At 49.4% G+C, this 24,327-nt stretch overlaps 1 protein-coding gene across 1 annotated transcript in view; it reads left to right on the top strand.

Annotated features, from left to right (window-relative positions):
• The window catches only part of GALNT6 (polypeptide N-acetylgalactosaminyltransferase 6), a 33,065-nt gene extending 10,734 nt beyond the window's left edge, over window positions 1-22,331 (top strand). The window contains exons 4-11 of the mRNA XM_050748724.1: window positions 9,035-9,184; window positions 10,252-10,486; window positions 13,778-13,895; window positions 15,288-15,488; window positions 16,344-16,475; window positions 16,755-16,856; window positions 18,200-18,352; window positions 19,664-22,331. Coding sequence (XP_050604681.1) covers window positions 9,035-9,184; window positions 10,252-10,486; window positions 13,778-13,895; window positions 15,288-15,488; window positions 16,344-16,475; window positions 16,755-16,856; window positions 18,200-18,352; window positions 19,664-19,777 — 1,205 coding nt within the window. The 3' untranslated portion in view covers window positions 19,778-22,331. The remainder of the gene's footprint in view (window positions 1-9,034; window positions 9,185-10,251; window positions 10,487-13,777; window positions 13,896-15,287; window positions 15,489-16,343; window positions 16,476-16,754; window positions 16,857-18,199; window positions 18,353-19,663) is intronic.
• The last annotated feature ends 1,996 nt before the right edge of the window (window positions 22,332-24,327 follow it).

Below are 24,327 nucleotides of genomic sequence, written 5' to 3'. Positions count from 1 at the left end.
CCCAATAGTGAGGGCAGGAACTGACTCCACAGTTTCCAGCGTAAGTGCTAGGGCCACTCCAGTAGAGCTGCTTCCTGTCCTTGTCCTCCCCTAGCCTCCCTCCTGCCTCTAGGTTAGGGGTGTTGCTGAAAAGAGGACTAGGGCTGTGGAAGGCAGTGGAAGGAAGGGCTGAGTGTGAGCCCTGTTGAGTTCATTTCTTCAGGGAGCTCACATCTTCCCAGGGAAGACAGATACTTGGCAGCACTTACAAAGCAAGGTAAGACCAGCCCGGGCAACATAACAAAATCCCATCTCTATAAAAATGAAAAATTAGCAGGCATAGTGGTATATGCCTGTGGTCCCAGCTACTTGGGAGGCTGAGGTGGGAAGATCACTTGACCCCAGGAAGTCGAGGCTGCAGTGAGCTGTGATTGCACCATTGCACTCCAGCATGGATGACAGAGTGAGACCTTGTCTCTAAAAGAGATACAAATAAAGTAAAATAGGCCAACCACAGTAGCTCATGCCTATAAACCCAGAACTTTGGGAGGCCGTGACAGGAGGATTGCTTGAGACCAGGAGTTCAAGACCAGCCTGGACAATGTAGCAAGACCCCATCTCTACAAAAAATAGAAAAGTTAGCTGCGCACAGTGGCATGTGCCTGTGGTCCCAGCTACATGGAAGGCTGAGGTGGAAGGATTGCTTGAGCCCAGGAGTTTGAGACTGCAGTGAACTTTGACTACACCACTGCACTCCAAGGCAACAGAGTGAGACCCAGTCTCTAAAAAAAATAAATAAATAAATCAAGGCAAGCAAGTATCAGGGATGCAATGACAGGGTTTGGTGGATAAGGAATGTATAGATTAGGCTTCTGGAAAGGGAAGGGTGAAGAGTTTGGCAGAGATGGGAGGAGCGTAGCAGTGGTCTCTAGGGCATCTTTGTAGAAATGGAAAGCTTGTATGGAATGGAAGCAAGCATATTAGTGATCCTTCCTCTCAAACCAGGTTCTTTCATTATCTTTCTTCTCCTAACCCTATGCTACCCATCCTTTGGAAGCTCTTTCACCTGAATCCCTTGTACTGGAGTGTATTAGTCCATTCTCACACTGCTATAAGAACATACCCAAGACTGGGTAATTTATAAAGGAAAGAGGTTTAATTAACTCACAGTTCTGCAGGGCTGGGGAGACCTCAGGAAACTTATAATCATAGCAGAAGGGGAAGCAAACATGTCCTTTTCATGAGGCGTCAGGAGAGAGAAGAATGAGAGCCAAGCAAAAGGGGAAGCCCCTTATAAAACCATCAGATCTCGTGAAAACTTACTATTACAAGGATAGCATGGTGGAAACTGCCCCATGAATCAATTATCTCCCACTGGGTCCCTTCTATCACATGTGGGGATTACGGGATCTACAATTCAAGATGAGATTTGGGTGGGGACACAGCCAAACCATATCATTTCACCACTAGCCCCTCCCAAATCTCATGTCCTCACATTTCAAAACACAATCATGCCTTTCCAACAGTCACCCCAAAGTCTTAGCTCATTCCAGCATTAACCCAAAAGTCCAAGTCCAAAGTCTCGTCTGAGACAAGACAAGTCCCTTTCCCTATGAGCCTGTAAAATCGAAAGCAAGTTAGTCACTTCCTAGATACAATGGAAGCACAGGCATTGTGTAAATACACCCATTTGAAATGGGAGAAATTGGCCAGAACAAAGGGGCTACAGGCCCCATGCAAGTCCAAAATCCAATAGGGCACTCATTAAGCCTTAAAGTTCCAAAGCGATCTCCTTTGACTTCGTGTCTCACATCCAGGTCACACTGATGCAAGAGGTGGGCTCCCCTAGCCTTGGGCATGGGGGTTCTAAACTATTAACTTATCACCCCAAATTTTGTGAGTCCATGAGCTACAAGTGCCCAGGTAGGCAACTTGTCTAACTAGCTAGACAAGTGACATAATGCCAGGCTGGCACAGGCAGCATCTAACAGGCAGAACAGCCTGTGTTCAGTAGGGCAGAGTTGGCAGTAGCCCCAGTAGCCCCTCCAGAGCGCCTGCCCCTAGCAGGCCACCATACACAATGTTCACCTTCTCTCTGGCTGTCCTGGACTTGTTGCCCTGTATTCTCTTCTAAGGCCAATTCTCTCCTAAGGCCAATTCCAGCATCTCTAAATCATCTGCATGGTCAGGGCACACTGGCTCACACCTGTAAGCCCAGCACTTTGGGAGGCTGAGGTGGGAAAGTCACTTGAGCCCAGGAGTTCAAGACTAGCCTGGGCAACATAGTAAGACCCTGTCTCTACAAAAAAATAAAAAATTAGGTGGGCATGGTGGTATGTGCCTGTGGTCCCAGCTAGTCGAGAGGCTGAGGTGGGAGGCTCACCTGAACTCAGGAGGTCGAGGTTGTGGTGAGCCCTGATCATGTCACTATACTCAGTATGGGTGACAGAGTAACACTCTGTCTCAAAAAACAGAAACAAAACAATCACCTGCCTGAAAAACCTAAGCTAGTTATTCTTGTTTTTCTGGGTCCTGGCATCCTTTGAGAATCTGTTAAAATCCCTAGAATAGTGCACCACTGCCCACAACAATATGCAACAGCCACATTTTTGCATTTAATTCCAGGGAATTTGTGGACCCTAAGATAAACAACCCTACCCAGAGGGCTTTCAGACCCGAGAGATACTTTAAGCAACATTCAGTTCAGTGAGGAAAGGAGAAAAAAAAAAAAAACTCAGATCCATGGTCAGAAATCTCTGCCATCCACAGTGGGATAAAATTTCCTACACGTTTGACTGTTTGATCAGATTAACCAGCTCTCATTACACACACACACAAACAGGACTGTCTCTGCCGAAATACAATGTCCCCTCTCTCTGTCCTCCACTCCAGGCACCCAGCAGCAGCCCTCTGAGAGTGAGTCTGAGGGCATTTGATACTATGGGGGAGGAGACCCCGTGCCGAGCTGGGGGGCTTTTTCTTCCCCACCTCTGAGTCAGAACCAGGGCATAAACCTCATTCCTGAGCGGCTAAGTCAGCAGCCAGGGTTCCCTCCCTGTCTGGCACACTCCACCAGCTTACCTAAATTAGAGGGAAAAAAAGAAAAGAATGCAGGGCAACGGGCTAGTGAGTAATTAGGGAGCTCTTTTTGCCAGGAAAGGCTACTCTTAGTACAGGGAGCAGCCAACACAGAGGCCTGAGGCTTGACTTGTTAATGAGGCAAAAAGAAGGCAGTGTGGCTTAAACAAAGTAAGCCAGGGAGCAGAAAGAGTGCTGGTGGAGTGGATGTAAGGAGCCGGGCCCATGGCTCACGCCTGTAATTCCAGCACTTTGAGAGGCTGAGGCAGGCAAATCACTTGATGTCAGGAGTTTGAGACCAGCCTGGCCAACATGAGGAAACCCCCTCTCTACTAAAAATACAAAAATCAGCCAGGCATGGTGATGGGCACCTGTAATCCCAGCTACTCAGAAGGCTGTGGCAGGAGAATTGCTTGAACCCAGGAGGTGGAGGTTGCAGTGAGCTCAGGTCACACCATTGTGCTCCAGCCTGGGCAACAAGAGCAAAACTCCATCTCAAATAATAATAATAATAATAATAATAATAATAATTTTTTAAAGGCTAGCAGGACCAAATTGTGAGAACTCTAAGTCACGGGCAGTGTTTGGATTTTTCATGTGTGTATGTAGTAAAAGGTACATGACATAAAATGTATCACGTTCACTGTTTTAAGTCCAGTTTATTGATTTTAAATGCATTCACGTTATTGTGCAACCATCACCACTACCCATCCCCAGAACTTTTTTTTTCCTTTTTTAATGAGATGGGGTCTCACCATGTTGACCAGGCATGTCTTGAACTCCCAGCCTCCCAAAGTGCTAGGATTACAAGCGTGAGTCAGGACACCCAGCTCAGAACTTGCTTTTTGTCATCCCAAACTGAAACTCTGTACCTATTAAACATGAATTCTCCACACTGCCCTCCCAGCAACCCCTGGCAACCACCATTCTACTTTCTGTTTCTATGGATTTGATTATCGTAAGTGGAATCATACAGTATTTGTCCTTTTGTGACTGGCTTATTTTACTTAGCATAATGCCTTCAAGATTCATCCATGTTGTAACATCTGTCAGAATTTACTTTATTTTTTATCTTTTTGAGATGGAGTTTCACTCTTGTTGCCCAGGCTGGAGTGCAATGGCGCAATCTCAGCTCACCGCAACCTCCACCTCCTGGGTTCAAGCAATTCTCCTGCCTCAGTCTCCCAAGTAGCTGGGATTACAGGCGTGCGCTGGCTCATTTTGAACTTTTAGTAGAGACAGGGTTTCTCCATGTTGGCCAGGCTGGTCTCGAGCTCCCAACCTCAGGTGATCCGCCCACCTTGGCCTCCCAAAGTGCTGAGATTACAGGCGTGAGCCACCAAGCCCGGCCCAGAATTTACTTTTTAAGGCTGAATAATATTCTATTGTATGTATACACCACATTTTGTTTGTCCATTCATTCGCTGATGGACACTGAGGCCGTTTCCGCCTTTGGCTATGTGACTAATGCTGCTGTGACATTGGTATGCAAATATCCAAGCCCCTGCTTTCAGTTCTTCAGGATATATGTCCAAAAGTGGAACTGCTGGATCATATGGTAATTCTATCTTTAGTTTTTTTTTAAGGAACCATCATACCTTTCCATAAGGAAACACCATGGATTTAAGTACAATTTGAAGCCGCTGTAGTGACATGATCTGATTGATGATTTTTAGAGAGAATTCTGCTTCTCACAGTAGCTGCCGTGTCAAGAATAGATTGAGGAGACTGGTATAGAAGAGGAGAGCAGTTCAGACATGATTGCTGGAGTGACTGTGGGGATGAGAGAGAGAGCTGGCAGTACCTGCAGATGTGCCGATTGTGGAAGGGGAGAGCAGGGGGGAATCTAGCATGACTCCCAGGTTAGAGCAGCTGGAGGGATGCTGGCACCGTGTACTGACATGGGGGAGACTGGCGGGGGCAGAGACCGTTTTGGGCATATGTTGAATTTTCCATTTTGTTCCACATCCAAGTGAAGATGGCAAGGTCAGGAAGGAAGCCCCAGGAGTCATCTGCATATAGATGATATTTCAGATCATGGAACTGAGTGCAGTGTCTGTGTTGGGGTCCCAGGGGTCTTGTGGACTTGAGTTTTGAGGATTGAAGCTGGTTGAGGTGCTGGAGTGTTGAACCTAAGTTGGAAGGCTGTCACCACGGGGACATGAGAGTGTGGCTGGGCTCACCGGTGCAGCCATGCTCAGCTCCGGTCTTCTCAGTTCTGGGTCCGTCCAGTAGGTCTGGGGGTGGGACAGATGGAGGAGTATCATGAGGGGCATTGCTGAGGGGAGTTGTCTCCCTAGAAGGGCTTGAGGCCAGAGACTGGGAGCCTCTCGGGCTGAGAATCCCTGGGTCTGGCCTCGCCAGACTGGAAGGAAGGCATGGGAGAAGGGCTTTGTAGTGCTCAGGGCCCCCCTGAGGTTCACAGCTCAGTGCTTCACTGTCTCTCACCACAAAACCCACTTCCTATGATGTTTTGTCCCTGGGTTATCTCCACTACCGTGAACTTCCTGTGCGCAGAACTGGGCGAGCTCTCGGGGAAACAGCAGCCATGCTGAGGAACCTGGGCTTCCTCCCTCCTTCCTATCAGGGCCAGTACCTGAGGCTGCAGGTGCACTATGAGTCTCAGAGGGCAGGACCCAGACCAGGCCCCTCCCTGCCCAGAACAGCGTCTGGCACCTGGCAGCACATTGGCAGATGTTTGTGGAGTGAGTGCTGGGCTGAGGCTGCTGCATGCGGCTGATTTTGATTCCTGAGGTCCTGGCCCCCAGAGATAAGAAGCCTCATTCCTAGAGTAAGTAAGATACAGCCCCCTCCTCAGATGACTGCCTGAAGAATCCATTCATAAATGAGCTCCATGTCGGAATCACCTGTCTATCCAGTAGGACTGAAGAAGGAAAAAGCGAGCAGGGCATGGTGGCTCACACCTGTAATTCCAACACTTTGGAAGGCCGAGGTGGGCAGATCACTTGAGGTCAGGAGTTCAAGACCAGCCTGGCCAACACGGTGAAACCCCGTCTCCACAAAAAATACAAAAAATTAGCGGGGCATGGTGGCAGGTGCCTATAATCTCAGCTACTTGGGAGGCTGAGGTAGGATAATTGCTTGAACCCAGGAGGTGGATGTTGCAGTGAGTCGAGATTGTGCCACTGCACTCCAGCCTGGACAACAGAGTAAGACTCTGTCTCCAAAAAAAGAAGAAAGAAAGAAAGAAAAAAAAGAAACATGAAAAAAAAAGAAGGAAAAAGCTGAAATTCCAAATTATAGAGACTTCCCTTCTCCTAGGTGCCACTCTCCAGGGCAGTGACCAAAGAACAACTTCAACAAACCCCTTTCTCTCCCTTCTTTCTTTCCCTTTCCCTCCTGGGATCTCACACACGGAAATGGCAAGGCCTTGGATGACTGGGAGAGGAAGCAGAGACCACCTTGAAACTCGGGTACATTAAGTCCTTGGCCTTCTCATCTTAATCTGCTTCAGGATTAAAAAAAAAAAAAAAAAAAAAAAAAAAAAAAAAGTCCGTGGCCTCACTTCCCCTGGAGGGAGAAGGTGAGGAGTCCTCATATGCAGACTGGCTGGGATCCTGCTGCTGCCCTTTGTGCTTCTGCCACCCTGGGCTAGTCACTTTGAGTCTTACTTTTCCCATCTATAAACACTGGGGACAATACTCCCTGTTTCACAGAGTTGTTAACTATCATAGAGAAGATTAAATAAGGAAGTCACCATGAAGACACCAACCTCACCTGCATAGGCACACACTCCAGCTCAGTGCTGGGTTATCGTGTGCATGTGTGCATGCATTTGTGGGAGATCAATTCCATGCAACCCCCTCAACTGCTTAATTTCAGGACCTGCCGTTTGTAGAATGCTGCATTCAGAGCAAGGCCCACGCTCTGGGCTGAGCCCACAGTCCAAAAGGAAAAGGACACACTCAGAATTGTCACATCTGTCCCCCACATCTGAAACTGCAGGCTCTCCCTTCTGCACGAAACAGAACCGTGGCAGAGATAAACCAAAATGGCAGTTAGTAAAACATAGTAAGGTTTGGAATTCAGTATGTTTGAGATGAACTGCTTCAGAATAGAGCTATTCTTGGTTTGGTTTTTGTTTTGAGACAAGTCTTGCTCTGTCACTCAGGCTGGAGTACAGTGGCATGATCTCAGCTCACTGCAACCTCCGCCTCCTGGGTTCAAGCAGTTCTCTTGCCTCAGCCTCCCAAGTAGCTGGGTTTACAGGTGTGTGCCACCACACCCAGCTAATTTTTGTTTGTTTTTTTGTTTTTGTTTTTTTTGAGACGGAGTTTCGCTCTTGTTGCCCAGGCTGGAGTGCAATGGTGCGATCTCGGCTCACTGCAACCTTCGCCTCCCAGGTTCAAATGATTCATCTGCCTCAGCCTCCCAAGTAGCTGGGATTACAGGCATGTGCCACCACGCCCAGCTAATTTTGTATTTTCAGTAGAGATGGGGTTCCTCCATATTGGTCAGGCTGGTCTTGAACTCCCGACCTCAGGTGATCCACCCGCCTCGGCCTCCTGAAGTGCTGGGATAACAGCCATGAACCAGTGCACCCAGCCTAATTTTGTATTTTTAATAGCGGCAGGGTCTCGCCATGTTGGCCAGGCTGGTCTCAAATTCCTTGGTGCAAGTGATCCACCTGCCTTGGCCTCCCAAGTGCTGGGATTACAGGAGTGAGCCACCGTGCCCAGTCAGAATAGAGCTATTATTAATGCTCTAAGGATTTCAGACTGAATCACAGGGCCATGAAATAAACTCTTCTTTGAAAGGAGTTGGAGGTCTCAGTAGAGACATCTTCCCTTCAAAAAGTTTTCCCTGCTCCTCAAATCCGGGAGATTTGACCCTTCTTTGGGACCCACACCCCAGCACTACCTCTGTTAGATCACGGATCACCTGCCCTGGAATTGCCTGTTTCCTGGTCGACCTTGCTTCTGGGTGGTGGTTCCTTAGGACAAATGGTCAAGCCGGCTGGGCTCGCCACTGTGCCTGGTCCATGGCAGGTGCTTGGGGCAAGTATTTTCTTAATGTAATTAAAAAGTTGCTGGGCATGTTTTCACCTTAAAGAATTCTATCTGCAGAGGAGGTTACAAAGGGGATTAGAGTCAGATGTCCCGCTGCTGATCCAGCAAGCAAGGAGTCACCATTTGTGTATGCCCACCCATCGACGTTACTGTGAAGAGCCTGGAAGGCAGGGAATCCTGGACACTGGAAAACAACTGTGCAATGGAGCTGTGGAATCGCAGCTCTGGCAGATGGTGGCTGAAAGGGTGGAGAGACTGAGGGAGGCATCTGAGAGCCTCTGTCAGAAGTCTGTACTTGGGCCAGGCATGGTGGCTCATGCCTGTAATCCCAGAACTTTGGGAGGCCTAGGGAGGTGAATCACTTGAGGCCAGGAGTACAAGACCAGCCTGGCCAACATAGTGAAACACTGTCTCTACTAAAAATATAAAAATTAGCCAGACGTGGTTGCACGCACCTGTGGTCCTAGCTACTCAGGAGGCTGAGGCAGGAGAATTACTTGAGCCCAGGAGGTGGAGGTTGCATTAAGCCAAGATCGCACCATTGCACTCCAGCCTGGGTGACAGAGTGAGACTCCATCTCAACAACAACAACAACAACAACAAAGTTTGTACTTGATGTGTGACCACAGAAACACAACTCTGAGGTCCTGTCCCTGACATTAGAGAGGGTGCCCAGGTAAACAGGCATAGGATCTAGCACCACAGGGCCAGTGCCCTGGTGAGGCAGGTTTGATCACAGGCAGGCAGGGCTTCTTTCTTCCTCTCTCCATCTTCCCTGTTAACCTCCTTCCCTGGCTCCAGCTTCTGTGGGATGGTTCAGTGCAGCGGGTGTTGGGGGTTTAAAATTCAGGCCTGCTAGAGGCCTGAGAGCCCCTAGGTTGGTGCCCACAGGGGACTGGGTATATGACAAAGTGGTGGACTGACCACAATGACACTGTCCCTTCCAGAACACCTAAAGGAGAAGCTGGAGCAGTACGTGAAGCAGCTGCAGGTGGTGAAGGTGGTGCGGCAGGAGGAGCGGAAGGGGCTGATCACTGCCCGGCTGCTGGGGGCCAGTGTGGCACAAGCGGAGGTGCTCACGTTCCTGGATGCCCACTGTGAGTACGAGGGCACCAGCCTGGGTGTAACCTGGAGGCTCCCTCCCTGTTAGAATGAGCCAGGGCCGCAGCCTCACCAAGGCCCCTTCCTGTTCTCTGTTGCGGGAGCAAAGGAGGCTTGGGACCCACTCCAGCTACCTCTACCCCTTTCTCACCCCAATCCCAAGGATGTTTCATCAAGAGAACAAAGTCCTAAAACAACTGGTGACCCCAAAATCACCGGAAGTGTGATCTGGGGCCCCAGACACTCATCCACCCCTGTACTCCCCATCTGCACCTTGTTCTGAGCTTGGGCCCTCAGAGAGGCCTCCTGTTATGACTTAGAACTGGCTTGTTTGGGGCTTTCTTCTAGGGCAACATGGAGCCAGGAAGGCCTCCTTCTTGCCCAAGACCAAAACACCTCCCCACTGTTGTGGGGGGTGAAATCTTTTCCCTAGGAGTGGTGATATATAGGGGAAGCTCTAGACTTGGAGTCAGAATTCTTGGTTTGCATTCTGTCCCTGCCACTAACAGTCTCAGTTTCCTCATTTGTAAAATAGGAGTGAGGATACTAACCTTACTGAACAGAACTATTACTCTGAGGGCCGAATGAAGTAATACATGCAGAAGCTCAGTGAAAATCTCAAAGAGCTAGACAAATGAAAGAGATTATTCTTCTACAATTGGGGCTGAAGCTTGACATGCAGATGCCCCTGGGAGAGGGAACACCCTCTTCTGAAATCCACACGTGGGCCGGGAGGGCTGAGCCAATGGATCAGCTGGAACCCCTGAAGATACCATCCAGGGCCTCCCTGTGCTTTTGGGTCATCTGAGTTGACCATGTTACTCCCCAGAGACCTCCGTTCTCCCTGCCAAAGCTGCCTCCGCCTTTGGGGGTAGAGGGGTGGTAGGAGGGTTTTAGGAAATTCTGTGTGCTCCTTGCAGCGGTGAGGCTTGCTGTCCTCCTCTGCCTGTAACCCGGGAGTAGGTGGAAGGTCTCTTATCTTCCTGGGTGTTCCCCCCAGGATGCAGCTTGGGCTCAGCTGTGGGCAGGACCCTGATTGCTGCCTCCTGGTTGGGGCCTGCAGGTGAGTGCTTCCACGGCTGGCTGGAGCCCCTCCTGGCTCGAATCGCTGAGGACAAGACAGTGGTGGTGAGCCCAGACATCGTCACCATCGACCTTAATACTTTTGAGTTCGCCAAGCCCGTCCAGAGGGGCAGAGTCCACAGCCGAGGCAACTTTGACTGGAGCCTGACCTTCGGCTGGGAAACACTTCCTCCACATGAGAAGCAGAGGCGCAAGGATGAGACCTACCCCATCAAGTAAGGACCGCAGCCTGGTGAGCCCCCAACCTGGCCCCAGCCCTACCCAGTTCCAGGAACCTGTGCCATCTCACATCAACGTTTGTAAGGTGCTCTATCAAGCACTCGACATATTATGTTTAATCCTCACTCCCTATGAAGCAGGTACAATGATTAGCTTTATAGAGAGAATACTAAGGCTCATAGTGATCAACACTGACCTAAGATCATGCAGCTAGCAACAGTGGAGCAAGGACACCCTTCCTGGCCTGTCTGGCCCTAACTGTGGCACTGCACTGCCTCACACCATGACAGTTTGCTCTTATTCACCACTTACCATGTGCCAGGCACTGAACTAAGGGCTTTACATTCTTTAGTTTATTCCTCCCTACACATAAAAGGACATGGCCCATGCTTGCAGATGGGGCAAGAGATGTGATGGAGGCCATTATGGAATAGTCACTGTCATAAGAGGGAGTGTTGTGTGCCCCCAGGAGACTGTCTTTGAAAAGACTCAGAATATAATGAAAGAAAATAGACATATTTTCTGCAGCATGAAGTCTGTAGCAGTTGCCCTGAACTTCTTTGGTGAAGGGCCAGATGATAAATATTTTCGGCTTTGCCAGCCACATATAGTTTGCTGCATATTCTTCTTAACTTTTTATTTTTTTTACAAACATTAAAAAATGTATAACCAATTTTTTTGCCCCAGAGGCTTCTAAAAACAGGCAGCCAGATTTTGCCCACAGGCTTTTATGTGCCAGCCTCTGAACTGCAGGGTAGACAGTTGGAAGTCAACCCACTGTTTAATGCCCACTGGGCTCACCTTCCCCTCTTACACCCATCCTGTCCTCCCCTCTCCAGACTGCCTGTTGGTGTTATTGGAGACTGTAAGTTTATTTTAACAGTTGTCTCAGACAAACCGAGTTGAGGAGTGACTTTTAGTGTAGCCAGTGGTTTGGGATTATTTGTGTCATTGTTATCTTAGACTGGCCAGGATACTTAAGGGTTAACTGAACATACATCCAGGACGGAGGGAAGCAGAGGTTGGAGATACAGTAGCCAGAGATAAGAGGGAAGGTTTGAAAGGAGGAAAGGATTAGTGCTTCTTCCTCTCCATGTGCCCAGAACCCTAAAAACTGCTGTCCATGCCAGGCACAGTGGCCCATACCTGTAATCCCAGCTAGATGAGAGGCTGAGGTGGATTAGGTGGATTGCTTGAGCCCAGGAGTTTAAGAACATCCTGGGCAGCATAGCAAGACCCATCTCTTAAAAAAGAAAAAGAAAAGGAAAAAGAAAAAAAAAAAACCTGCTCAGAGTCCCAGTAGAAAGGAACTCAGGTGAATGCCACAGGGAGAAATCCCACAAATCCTGAACAGCCAGCTGCTCGGTCTCCACTAGGAGAGAAGGAAAGAAAAAGGCAAAAGAGAGAAAAGAAATGTGAACTTCTCACTGACCCAATGCTTGTTTCATAGCTGCCTTTTGTTTGGTGTGCACAGCAACAGATCCCCACCCCCACGCCAGTGACCAGGCACGCAGCGGCACAGTCAGAAAGAGGGTACCTGGCCCCCACCCATCACTGACGTCGCAGGCTTCAATGTCCAAGGGCCATACAACTGGAAGACAAAGCTCCAGTGTTTGAGGAATGAATATGCTCCTTGGCCCACATGCCCTGGTAGCATGCATGGCTTGCCGAGGCTCTTCACGTAGTGCCCCCACCCCAGGAGGACTGCTGACGGTCCCCTCCTGGCCTCCCATCTCAAACCAACCACAGCCTAAGAGGAGAGTCAGAGGATCCTAGGGGTAGGCCAGGACATACAGGGTGTTTACTAGAGGTTGCCTGTGGTCGTAAATTTACAGTGAAGCTTCCCATGCAGGGTTTGTCCTCATAACTAATCCATCAGTGACTTCTCAGTCTGGGAGGCCTCTCAAAGACAAGACTCAGGGCCTGTGGGGGAGGAAGCAGGTTGGCTTCCAGGTGCTGCTCTGCAGCTCCAGCACTCTCTGAGCTTCTCAGGGTGCTACTTGGGCTGGTTTAAGAACCCTGGGAGAGGCCAAAGCCTCTTCCAAAGTGATAGGAAGCCAGCCTGAGCATGAGGGTTTCCCAACTGAAATTCCTTCCAGAAAGTGGCTGCAGGAGCCAACTTCGGAGAGACAAGAGCAACCACAGGGTAACACCAGGGTCGCGTTCCTGGGTAGTCACCTCGATGGATCAGCGGAATGAACAGTGATTGAGCCTCAGCTGTGTGTAAGGCACCTGGATAGGTTCTGGGGTTACAGGGGTTTCCGTATCTTTCTGCTTGGTTGTACCACATGAAGCCACCCACTGAGGGCAGCAAAGCCCTACCCATGCCAGGCTGGCCCAGACACAGAAGCCAACAGCTGATGATTGTGCTCCTGCCCTGTCTCCCCGGCCCCCACCCCCCATTCCATCTTGCGTATACTTCCCCAGGTCCGCTTGGATACCCTAACGCTTAGCCCAGTCCCTCCTAGAAGCAACCTGCTACTAAACTCTAGGAATTAGATGTTTTTGTCAATTTATCTCATCTTGAGTCCACACCTCCCTGTCTGTGTCTAAAAGCCAGAATCTTTTTATAACCTTCTAAATGTTCCCTATAGCCCAAATTGAGCTTGATCTCACCTGACTTTCCACTGTTTTCAGAGCACCGCTTATCAGCTTTCTCTGTTAAAAGCAACTGGCAACTTCTCCCTAAATCTACCGTTTCTCATGCAGTATAAATCACCAGGGATAGGCACCTACTAAAACTATGGCTTAATAGTCCCTGAAGGGCAGAGCCCCTGAAACAGAATGGAGTCAGCCCAGCTGATAATATTCATTCATTCATTCATTCATGGTTTGAATCCTGCCTATGTTCAAAAACAATTTCACACAGCTTCTGAAAGTTGAGTATCTCCTAGGCTCCAGGCACTTTGCTGCCAAAAAGTAACTAATGATAGCTTTAACCTCTGTGACTAGATTGAACTCTGGGGGAATGGGATCTTTCTCTGTTCTGTGTGTCCATCATGTAGCACGGGCCCTGGTGGCCAGTGTTACGTGCATCCTAGGTTGAACGAATCAATGAGTGCCTTTTAGAGGATAATTACATATTTCCTTGACCTGGTCCTAGAAGGGGAAGAGAACATAGTAAAAGCTAAATGATGAGTGAGTTAGTGGACGAGGGGCTGCACGTCCTGAGAAAGAGGATAGGAGGGGGAGGTAGGTTAGGAGGGGAGTCCACAAACAGCTTTCCCCGCCAGGCTCCGCTCCTCCTCTCCCAGAAGATGCACATGCTTCTCCCTCTGTCTCTCCAGGTCCCCGACGTTTGCTGGTGGCCTCTTCTCCATCTCCAAGTCCTACTTTGAGCACATCGGTACCTATGATAATCAGATGGAGATCTGGGGAGGGGAGAACGTGGAAATGTCCTTCCGGGTGAGAGTGAAGAGGGCTTCGGGGGGAACCACAACATCCCAGGGGACAGCTTGAGAAATATTTCTCAGGCAGTGGTGGCATCAGGGACATCCCATCTGGAACTGAACTGGAAAGGGTAGCTACTTCCCAATGTGGCTCTGCCTCTTTTCTGCTCCGCGTGTCCATGGCAGTAGGGCTTGGGCACTCAGCTTGGACAGCTCAAAATAAACTACTAGGCACAACTTCTCAGAAGGAAGGAATAATAGGGGTAATGAGGACTGGACATCTGGAGACTGGGGACTCTTTTGCGATGTCTGTGGGAAAGGGTTAGGGTGAAGATAGAAACAGGTTAGTATGTTCACAACTAGGGCTAGAAAAAAAAAAAAAAACAGATCAGTAACCAGTCATCATCCTCTTTCTGGAAAAATCAGGCTCCCCTTCCCAGTTCAAAGGACATATGCCCTGGTAACCTTTGAAGTTTCCCTCCCTATGCTCAATAAGCCCTTCATAACAGTTAGAGAAGATGGTGGCCCTAACTCTGGTGGACCCCAGAACCCTGAGAGATTCCAGGAATTAAGCAAATCAGGATTAGGTCAGGAAGAAAGGATTGCCTCTCCATGAAACCTACACAAATCTCCTTGCCATGGAAAACTAATTAGTAAGTAGATGAGTTCATTTATGAAGTCACCTCTCATGGTGCCTGATGAGTATTAAGCACATAATGGATGCCTGCTGTTACTATAATGATGATGTATTTCTGTTGCTCCCACACTAAACTGAATAACAACATACCTTCCCATCTAAAACCCAAGAGAGAAACCAGTGGAAGGGATGTCTTCAGCCAGCCCACCAGCATAGAAAAGGGTCACCTGCCAGTCACCCCAACTCCCAGCAGCCCAATCCTAGGCTCCTCCGTGAGCCTCTGACCTCTGTTGACCCTCCTAGGCAGCCAGTGTGCTAAGGGCCCAGGTGACTACCACTGGCCACCTAGCAGCCAACTATCCTTGCTATTAATTAACACACTGATGCTCTGGTTTTTATCACCTGAGCGAGCTGATAAACTCACATTTCCAGGTCAAAAAGCCAAGTGATCAGAGCTCAGAGTAGGTATACAGGCATAGGGAACAAAAATTAACCAGCAGGCTTTTCCCTAAAGTGGGCCTTGGTAAACACAGGACCCTGCAGTCTCTCTGTGCTTAAGTCAGAGTGAACCAACATCAGAAAGCCTGAGATTGTGTAGTCATGGCCTAGGAAGAAGCCTGGTCAGTCTCCTTTTTTCCAGGGAGAGAGAGCAGCATTTGCCCAAGTTCTTGGACCTGGGATCTGGTGCCCTGGGAATAGAATAGAGCTGCTTGTGGGGACACTGTCCCACCTAGCCCGCTGAAGGCCTCGTCCTGTCTCCTCTTACATCAGGTATGGCAGTGTGGGGGCCAGCTGGAGATCATCCCCTGCTCTGTCGTAGGCCATGTGTTCCGGACCAAGAGCCCCCACACCTTCCCCAAGGGTACTAGTGTCATTGCTCGCAATCAAGTGCGCCTGGCGGAGGTCTGGATGGACAGCTACAAGAAGATTTTCTATAGGAGAAATCTGCAGGCAGCAAAGATGGCCCAAGAGGTGAGAAGAAATGGTCCTCAGAGAGGTTTAGATGAAGAGAAGTATGGCCCCCAGACCCTGTTCATGGGCCTAATGGCTGGGGCCCACCTCATCTCTACCATCTGGTGCCTCCCTTCACCCTCAGGGCCCTGTGAGCTAGAGCCCAGGAGAAGGCCACAGGGCACATAGTTTTTGAAAGCTAGAGAATGTTGTCCCTACGCATAGAGTCTCTGCATCCCTTCGGAGGGGAAGGGAGGGAAAAGAGATTTAGGGGAAGAGCCTCTTACAGGAGGAATGACTCTGAGAGCCTCGGCATTGGGGAGTGGGACATAATTGTCTGGGGAGTCACAAGAGATGGACCGATAAGCAGGGGACTCCAAAGCTAAGGCGGGGTGTTTGGGATTGGATGTGAGGCTGGGACAGTAGCTTCAACAGGTCCTGAGTGGGAATGAACATGAGAGACAGTAGTCCCAGTTGCTTTATACTATCTGCACTACTTCAGTCTAGACAGAAAGGTCAAAGACTGGTGGAACTGGCTGGGTGTGGTGGCTCACGCCTGTAATCCCAGCACTTTGGGAGGCTGAGGCGGGCAGATCACCTAAGGTTAGGGGTTTGAGACCAGCCTGGCCAACATGATGAAACCCCATCTCTACTAAAAATAAAAAAATTAACCGGGCATGGTGGCGTGTGACTGTAGTCCCAGCTACTCGGGAGGCTGAGGCAGGTGAATCACTTGAACCCAGGAGGGGAAGGTTGCAGTGAGCCGAGATCATGCCACTGCACTCCAGCCTGGGTGACAGAGTGAGACTCCCTCTTAAAAAAAAAAAAAAAAACAACTGGTGGAACTGATCCTTAGGGGGCTGGCTTGGTTGACAGAAATCCTTCGGTGACATTTCGGAACGACTGCAGCTGAGGGAACAACTGCACTGTCACAGCTTTTCCTGGTACCTACACAACGTCTACCCAGAGATGTTTGTTCCTGACCTGACGCCCACCTTCTATGGTGCCGTAAGTCTTGAGAACCAACCTGCCTGCGTGGGAGGTTCCCTGCCTGCCCCACAGAGGGGTTCAGTCCTGCCCGTTCCAGCCTCTGGGGCTCTGCAGCTCACTTTGCTGTTAGCTCCAGGCATGTGGGTTAATGCACAGAGGAGAGAAATGACAGGGGAAATCCAGCCATGCAAATTTGTTGCAGTTGACTGGAATTTGTTCCAGTGGGGCCCCATACCACACAGGAGGAACCTCCTGACTGTGTCATCCTGCTTCCCCTCTCTGCTCACCCTTCTGCAGATCAAGAACCTTGGCACCAACCAATGCCTGGATGTGGGTGAGAACAACCGTGGGGGGAAGCCCCTCATCATGTACTCTTGCCACGGCCTTGGCGGCAACCAGGTATGCAGCCCACCCATCTCCGGAGCATTTCCTCTCCTCACCAGCTCCCTTTCTCTACCCTAAAGAGTCCTTTCCTGAGGACTGGGAGGGAGGAGATATGATCCCTGCCCTCAGGAAGCTTCCAGTCAGAGGAGAAGGCATAACACACACAAGGTCTGAATAAGGGACATCCAGAGAGAACGAGGCATTGGTGCTGGGTGTGAGAAGGGGATGGGAGGGAGGGTTGTTCATCAGAGGAGGCTTGCTGAAGAAGGCTAGCTGCTGGGGGATGTTTAGGGGTGAGGGTGGAAAATTTTCGAGCACATCCCATCACCTACACTCAACTTCTATCTTCAATGCATCTTCTGCCCAGAAGCTACCACTCTGATCCTACCACCTTGCAGTGACCCCAAAACTAGGTGCCCAGCACTAGTAAGAGAGAGGCACTAAAAACAGAGCCAGAGTGGGGAAAGGAGTGGTGTGGGCCGCTGAACAAGCCCGCTGGCATATACAGGTGAAGACAGTCATTCTAGAGCAGTTTCCTGTACCACTGGCCTACAAGATGATTTCTGGTGGTACACTGAAGAACATTTTTTATTTTAATAGTAATTTATTAGCAAAAATAGAACAAGCATATCACATGATTTCACTGATGTTACTTAAAATGAGGCTAAGTTAAATTTAATTTTAATCTAATTTAAAGGAAATGTGATTAGGCACAATAGCTCACATCTGTAATCCCAGCACTTTGGGAGGGTGAGGCAGGTGGATCACTTGAGCCTAAGAGTTTGAGACCTGTCTGGGCAACATAGCAAGACACCCTGTCTCTATAAAAAATTTTTTAAAAATTAGCCAGGTATGGTGCCACACCCCTGCAGTCTCAGCTACTCAGGAAGCTGATGTGGGAGGATCACTTGAACAAAGGAATTCAAGGTTGCAGTGAGCTATGATTATGCCGCCACACTCTTAGCCTAAGCAACAGAGCAAGACCCTGCCTCAAAAAAAAAAAAAAAAAGCGAGAGAGAAAGAAAATATATCGGTTGGGCACAGTGGCTCACACCTGTAATCCCAGCACTTTGGGAGGCCAGGGTGGGAGGATCACTTGAGCTCAGGAGTTTGAGACTAGCTTGGGCAACACAGAAAGACCCCATCTCATAAAAAAGAATTATATATATATATATAATTCCAGTATAACCCTGATATGGTAACAATCCTGAAGGCAGCACATAAATGAGTAAAGTCTTGGCATGGCCTCACATTCACTCTCCTCCCCAGGAGACCATGCATGGTTGACAGCTCAGGGCAGGTGGCTTTGGAAGGCTGGGGGCAAACTCTCCCCCTGCTTCTCTTGTCTTGATTTCCAGTACTTTGAGTACACAACTCAGAGGGACCTTCGCCACAACATCGCAAAACAGCTGTGTCTACATGTCAGCAAGGGTGCCCTGGGCCTTGGGAGCTGCCACTTCACTGGCAAGAATAGCCAGGTTCCCAAGGATGAGGAATGGGAATTGACCCAGGTGAGTTGGTATCCAGAAAGCTCAGAATCAAGAACTTGAGGCCGGGTGTGGTGGCTCACTCCTGTAATCCCAGCACTTTGAGAGGCCAAGGCGGGTGGATCACAAGGTCAGGAGTCCGAAACCACCTGGCCAACATGGTGAAACCCCATCTCTACTAATAATACAAAAATTAGCTAGACGTGGTGGCCGGCGCCTGTAATCCCAGCTACTCAGGAGGCTGAGGCAGGAGAATTGCCTGAACCCAGGAGGCGGAGGTTGCAGTGAGCCGAGATCATGCCATTGCACTCCAGCCTGGGTGACAGAGCGAGACTCCATCTTGGGAAAAATAAAAAATAAAAAAAGAACTTGAGGCCACATCTGCCCATCTATATTTTCTTAATTTTCTTCCTGAAACGCCATGGGGTGGAGTAGAGCAATGTAGAAGGTAGGTGAGTGTGGGCGTGGCAACAGGCAGGGTTCTTGGGGCTTAAAGGGTATTTGGTGATGACTGATGTAAAAATGGGGTGAGAGGTTATGGTTCATGGCTAGCTCTGCCACGGTTGAAGCATTTTTAGGCTGAACCCAATTAGAAGAAGGTGAAGAGTCATTCATAGTTCCTGCTTGTCCTCTGTGTCCTAGGCTCAAAGCTAGGCACTCACATACCTGGGTCCAGTTAATCTTTCAGAGGCTCTTTCCAAGCAGGAATAGTCACTGTTTCTACAGATGAGCTGGAGCCGGAGGAAGCCCAGCATGTCTGTGACTGGCCCAAGACCCACCACTAGTAAATATCAGGCCTGGGATTCAGCCCCAGATGGGTCTGACTTGAAAGCATGGGCTCTTTCCATTACACCACACTGCTCCAGGATATGCCATGTTACCGCCACCATGCTGAGCTCAAGCCAGCACCCCGAGTGAGCCTCCCTACTTCACTCCAGCTTAGGAAAGAGGAACCTAACCTGGAGGCTGCAGGGAAGGGAGCAGCCTAAACATAATGCAAGGCAGAAAATTGGAGGTGGAGCAGTGGCCCTGGGTCTGAGCCTAGCCATCTGGGGGCGGGGGAGGCCCTGAAAGCATTTTTCTCTCAGCCCACGATCTTGTCTTTCACCATTTCATCCACTCAGGCTGAAGCTGGGGATGGGGATTTGGTACCAGATAGAGATGGGAACTCAGGAATGTGTCTCATGAGAGGGCAGGAAAGGAATGGGGAAGTGTCTTCTTTGTGCCTTGTGGGGTTCCCTTGGCCTTTTATCAATTGTATCCCATCGCATTGTCCCCGGTAGCACTGTTAGAGGTTTGTGGCCCAGATTGACCCTTTGCTCTGTCATCTTTTAGGATCAGCTCATCAGGAACTCAGGATCTGGTACCTGCCTGACATCCCAGGACAAAAAGCCAGCCATGGCCCCCTGTAATCCCAATGACCCCCATCAGTTGTGGCTCTTTGTCTAGGACCCAGATCATCCCCGGAGAGAGCCCCCACAAGCTCCTCAGGAAACAGGATTGCTGATGTCTGGGAACCTGATCACCAGCTTCTTGGGAGGCCGTAAAGATGGATTTCTAAACCCACTGGGTGGCAAGGCAGGACCCTCCTACTCCTTGCAACAACATTGGGCCCATTTTCTTTCCTTCACACCAACGGAAGAAACCATTAGGACATATATTTAGCCTAGGGTTTTCCTGTTCTAGAAACAGAGGCTTCCAAAGTAGGGAAGGTAGCTGGGGGAGGGTTCAGGGCAGCAATGCTGAGCTCAAGAAAAGTACTTCAGGCTGGGCACGGTGGCTCATGCCTGAAATCCTAGCACTTTGGGAAGACAAGGTGGGAAAATGGCTTGAGCCCAGGAGTTCAAGACCGGCCTGAGCAACATAGTGAGGATCCCATCTCTATGCCCGCCCCTGCCCCCTCACCAAAAAAGAAAAATAGCTGGGCATGGTGGCTTACGCCTGTAGTTGCAGCTACTCAGAAGGCTGGGGTGGGAGGATTGTTTGCGCCCCGGAGGTTGAAGCTATAGTGAGCCTTGATTGTGTCACTGCACTCCAGCCTGGGCAACAGGTGAGACTCTATCTCAAAAAAAAAAAAAAAAAAGAAGAAAAAGAAGAAGAAAAGAAAAGAAAAGTACTTCTACAGCCATGTCCTGATTCCTTGATCATCCAAAGTACCTGCAGAGTCCAGTGAAATGATATTTTTTGGCTGGGCACAGTGGCTCACACCTGTAATCCTAGCACTTTGGGAGGCCAAGGCAGGTGGATCACCTGAGGTCGGAAGTTTGAGACCAGCCTGGACTACATGATGAAACTCCATCTCTACTAAAAGTACAAAAATTAGCTGGGCATGATGGCACACACCTGCAGTCCCAGCCACTTGGGAGGCTGAGGCAGGAGAATCGCTTGAACCCAGGAGGCAGAGGTTGCTGTGAGCCAAGGCCACACCATTTCACCCCAGCCTGGGCAACAAGAGCAAAACTCCATCTCAAAAAAAAAAAAAAAAAAGTATATTCTAACAGATGGATCAGAGGTCTGAGAGATCCTCCCTTGCTAATATTACCCAAAGTCTGTAAATTATTTACAGATATCTCCCTGACAGGTGTCCTTTATCTTACTTTATCTGTACAATAATCCTGTGGAAAGACAGGACAGAAACCACTGTGCCCATTTTACAGATACAAAAACTGAGACACAGGTAAAGGGGCTTGTCTGTAGTCCCATAGCTAGCAGATGGCTGGAGCCAAGACTGAGGTTTGTTCTTCAATGCTGAGCCAGGGCTCCTTCCACTGCACCACAAGAACACTAGACCACTTGCCACCAGCCTTCTTGTTCCCTCTTCCTCCATTCTGATCATTTCTAGCTGGCTGGCCTCCACAGAGCATAGGAAAACAGAGCCAGGGCCAGGCACGGTGGCTCATGCCTATAATCTCAACACTCTGGGAGGCCGAGCCAGGTGGATAACCTGAGGTCAGGAATTAGAGACCAGCCTGGCCAACATGGTGAAACCCCATCTCTACTAAAAATATAAAAATTAGCCGGGCATGGTGACGCACACCTGTAATCCCAGTTACTCGGGAGGCTAAGGCAGGAGAATTGCTTGAATCCAGGAGGCAGAGGTTGCAGTGAGCCAAGATCGCGCCACTGCACTCCAGCCTAGGCAACAAGAGCAAAACTCCATCTCCAAAAAAAAAAAAAGAAAAGAAAAGAAAAACAGAGCCAGGTAGCTACTGTGAAGACAGCACACTTAGGAATCCTGGGATGTTAGTGTTAAAAGAAAGCTCCTAGAGCCAGTGATTCTCAAGTTTGTCCCAGAGCCCTTTTTTCTAAGCCCCATATGAAAGGTAGATTAAAAAAACAAAGTAGCATGAGTGAAATTAAGAGAGGGACAGGCAACGCCTTCCAGCCCCTAACTTCTAAAGGTCTGGAAGCACAACCAGAAAATCATGTAGCCCAACCCTATCATTTTCACATTATGAAACTGAGTCCAGATATGTTAATCTGTCCAAGGTCACCCAACAAGATATCAGTAGCCCTGGGGGTAAGGACTCTGATAAGGCGCGGGAGGGTCCTGGAAAGCCTGAGGCAGGAGGAAGAGTGTGCAGAGTTGAGCGTGTCTGGAAGGCTGATCCACTGCTGGGTCTACATCAAGGCCCCATGGGGAGCAGACCCGGCTGCACATGGCTCTTTTGCTGGAAGAAGAGCATGGCTGTGCAGAGGACTAGAATTTCATCTGGGAAGGCTTCTTTGGACTGTCAGTAGCAGGATTTCACCAAATGAGGGTGCTATGGGACCACAGTTGTCTCTTGTTCCCATGCAACTCAACCCTGCAGGAGGCCTCCCACATCCCTGAGAGCCTTCTGGACCCTGTAGAGGAGATATTCTTGGGTAGGCCAGCCAAAAGGAGAGGAGAGAGTGGCCAGGGTACGACCTGGAGTAGGGAAGGGAAAAAGTTCCCGGAAAGAAGAGAATTGGATGAGAGGTCTCAGTGGAAATAAAGGTTTTCTGGCATTGGTCAAGGAAACTCATGTTGTGTTCCTCTTACCTGTGTTGTCCCTTAGTCAAATTAGTTGATTTGGGCTATGAAGAACCACACACATCTGAAAAGTTCTGTTACAGTCACTGTCTCGTGTCCCTAAACATTCTCTGGACCTAAATCTAGCCTGTGTATTGTGTCAAGCACGTGGAGACGTGAGACATGAAACGAGGTCCTGTCCCCGTGGAACTCACACGCTAAATGTAAGCAAATCATGGCAAGCCTGGAGATGCTCCAAGAGGTGCTGGAGGAGTTGGAGCAATTCCTTCCACTTAGGGAATCCGGTAAGGCCTCACAAAGATGGCAATGTTTGACCTACGACCTCGGAAGACGAGTCCTCAGATGAGAAGGGCTCAATAAGCAGAGATGTCACAGGCAGCAGCCTGGCAGGAGCAAAGCCACAGAGGACACGTGGCCCCAGTGGGTCTGAGAAACCCAGAGGACACTGGGGTGAGGGAGTGATGGGTGTAGAAGCTGGAAGATCAGAGTTACATTGTGAATTTCAGGGGCCCTAGGCACTTTCGCCTTCACGGGGCTCTTGCTCCATTCAAAAAAAAATTAATGTTATGACTATGTTGGTATAAAGATGAATGTAATCCAGGTTGATTGTATTTTCTTTATTTACTCTGGTTTTAAAAGAAGCTAAAACATTGCTATGGGCCCTGGGCACTGCACCTACTGTGCCTACTGGGTAACTCAGCCCTGCAGAAGAGTGGGTTGGGGCCCAATTGAGAGAGGCTTTGGTAGGTCCGGTAAGCCACAGGGAGTCATGGAGCCTAACCCTAGCCTTATTCTTGGTTGCATTAAACATCCAAACGTGGATCCCAGTATCCCTCATACTGTCTATGGTATCACCCAACAGCTCCCCAGGCCAGTCATATGATGTAGCCCAACCAAGGTGCCCAGCTGTGTCAAGAAGGCTCCACCTGCCCCCAAATAGCATAGCACTTCCTAGGCGCAGTCAGCCAAGAGTTACTCCCAGGGAGTGGGAGATGCAGCAGGAGGGAGACACAGGCTGTGCCCAGAGAGTAGGTCTGGGTTCAGGGATGAGGGGAGGACTAGGGAAGGGAGGTGGTGGAGAAGAGGGAGAAGTGTTGGGAAGGCTCAAGAAACTAGCTTCAGCCAGGCACCAATGGCTCACAACTGTAATCCCAGCACTTTGAGAAGCTGAGGCGGGCAGATCACTTGAGGTCAGGAGTTCAAGACCAGCCTGGCCAACATGGCGAAACCCAGCCTCCACTAAAAATACAAAAGTTAGCCAAATGTGGTGGCATGCACCTGTAATCCCAGCTACTTGGGAGGCTGAGGCACAAGAATCACTTGAGCCAGGGAGGCAGAGGTTGCAGTGAGCCGAGATTGCATTCTAGCCTGGGTGACCGAGTGAGACTCTGTCTCAAACAAACAAACAAACAAGAAACTAGCTTCTTCATGGCATTTTCCTTAGTCAAGCCTGGCCTGGCCGTTAACAACACCCGTATTCTTCCTTAAAACCCACCCCTCTGACCATTCTCAGCTAACCTAAGGCCCCTACCTGTTAAAACCCTGCTGCTAGCCCTATGTTACTATCTCCTGGCTCTAGGAGTCTCTCACTCTAGCATTAAAGAGCTAAGCCTCTCTGGGGATCTGCTTCCCACATGAGGAGTATTGGGGCCATTGCCACAAATAGCTAGATGTCCCAGAATTTATTCTTATTTTTAATTACCAAAGTAATACTATGCTAGCCTAGCCAACATATCAAAACCCCATCTTTACTAAAAATACAAAAATTAGCTGGGCGTGGTGGTGGGCACCTATAATTCCAACTACTCACGAGGTTGAGGCAGGAGAATCGCTTGAACCAGGGAGGTGGAGGTTGCAGTGAGCTGAGATTGCGCCATTGCACTTCAGCCTGCGCAACAGAGAGAGACTCTGTATTAAAAAAAAAAAAGTAATACTGTGGAGTAGTCAAGTGATCTAGAAAAGTCAGGTTTAAAAAGGTGAAATT

This window comes from Macaca thibetana, chromosome 11, assembly GCF_024542745.1.
Source record: "Macaca thibetana thibetana isolate TM-01 chromosome 11, ASM2454274v1, whole genome shotgun sequence".
In the NCBI taxonomy this organism is placed as follows: domain Eukaryota; kingdom Metazoa; phylum Chordata; class Mammalia; order Primates; family Cercopithecidae; genus Macaca; species Macaca thibetana.
The sequence above is the reverse complement of the archived record's forward strand: the minus strand, read 5'-3'. Positions and strand labels throughout refer to the sequence as shown.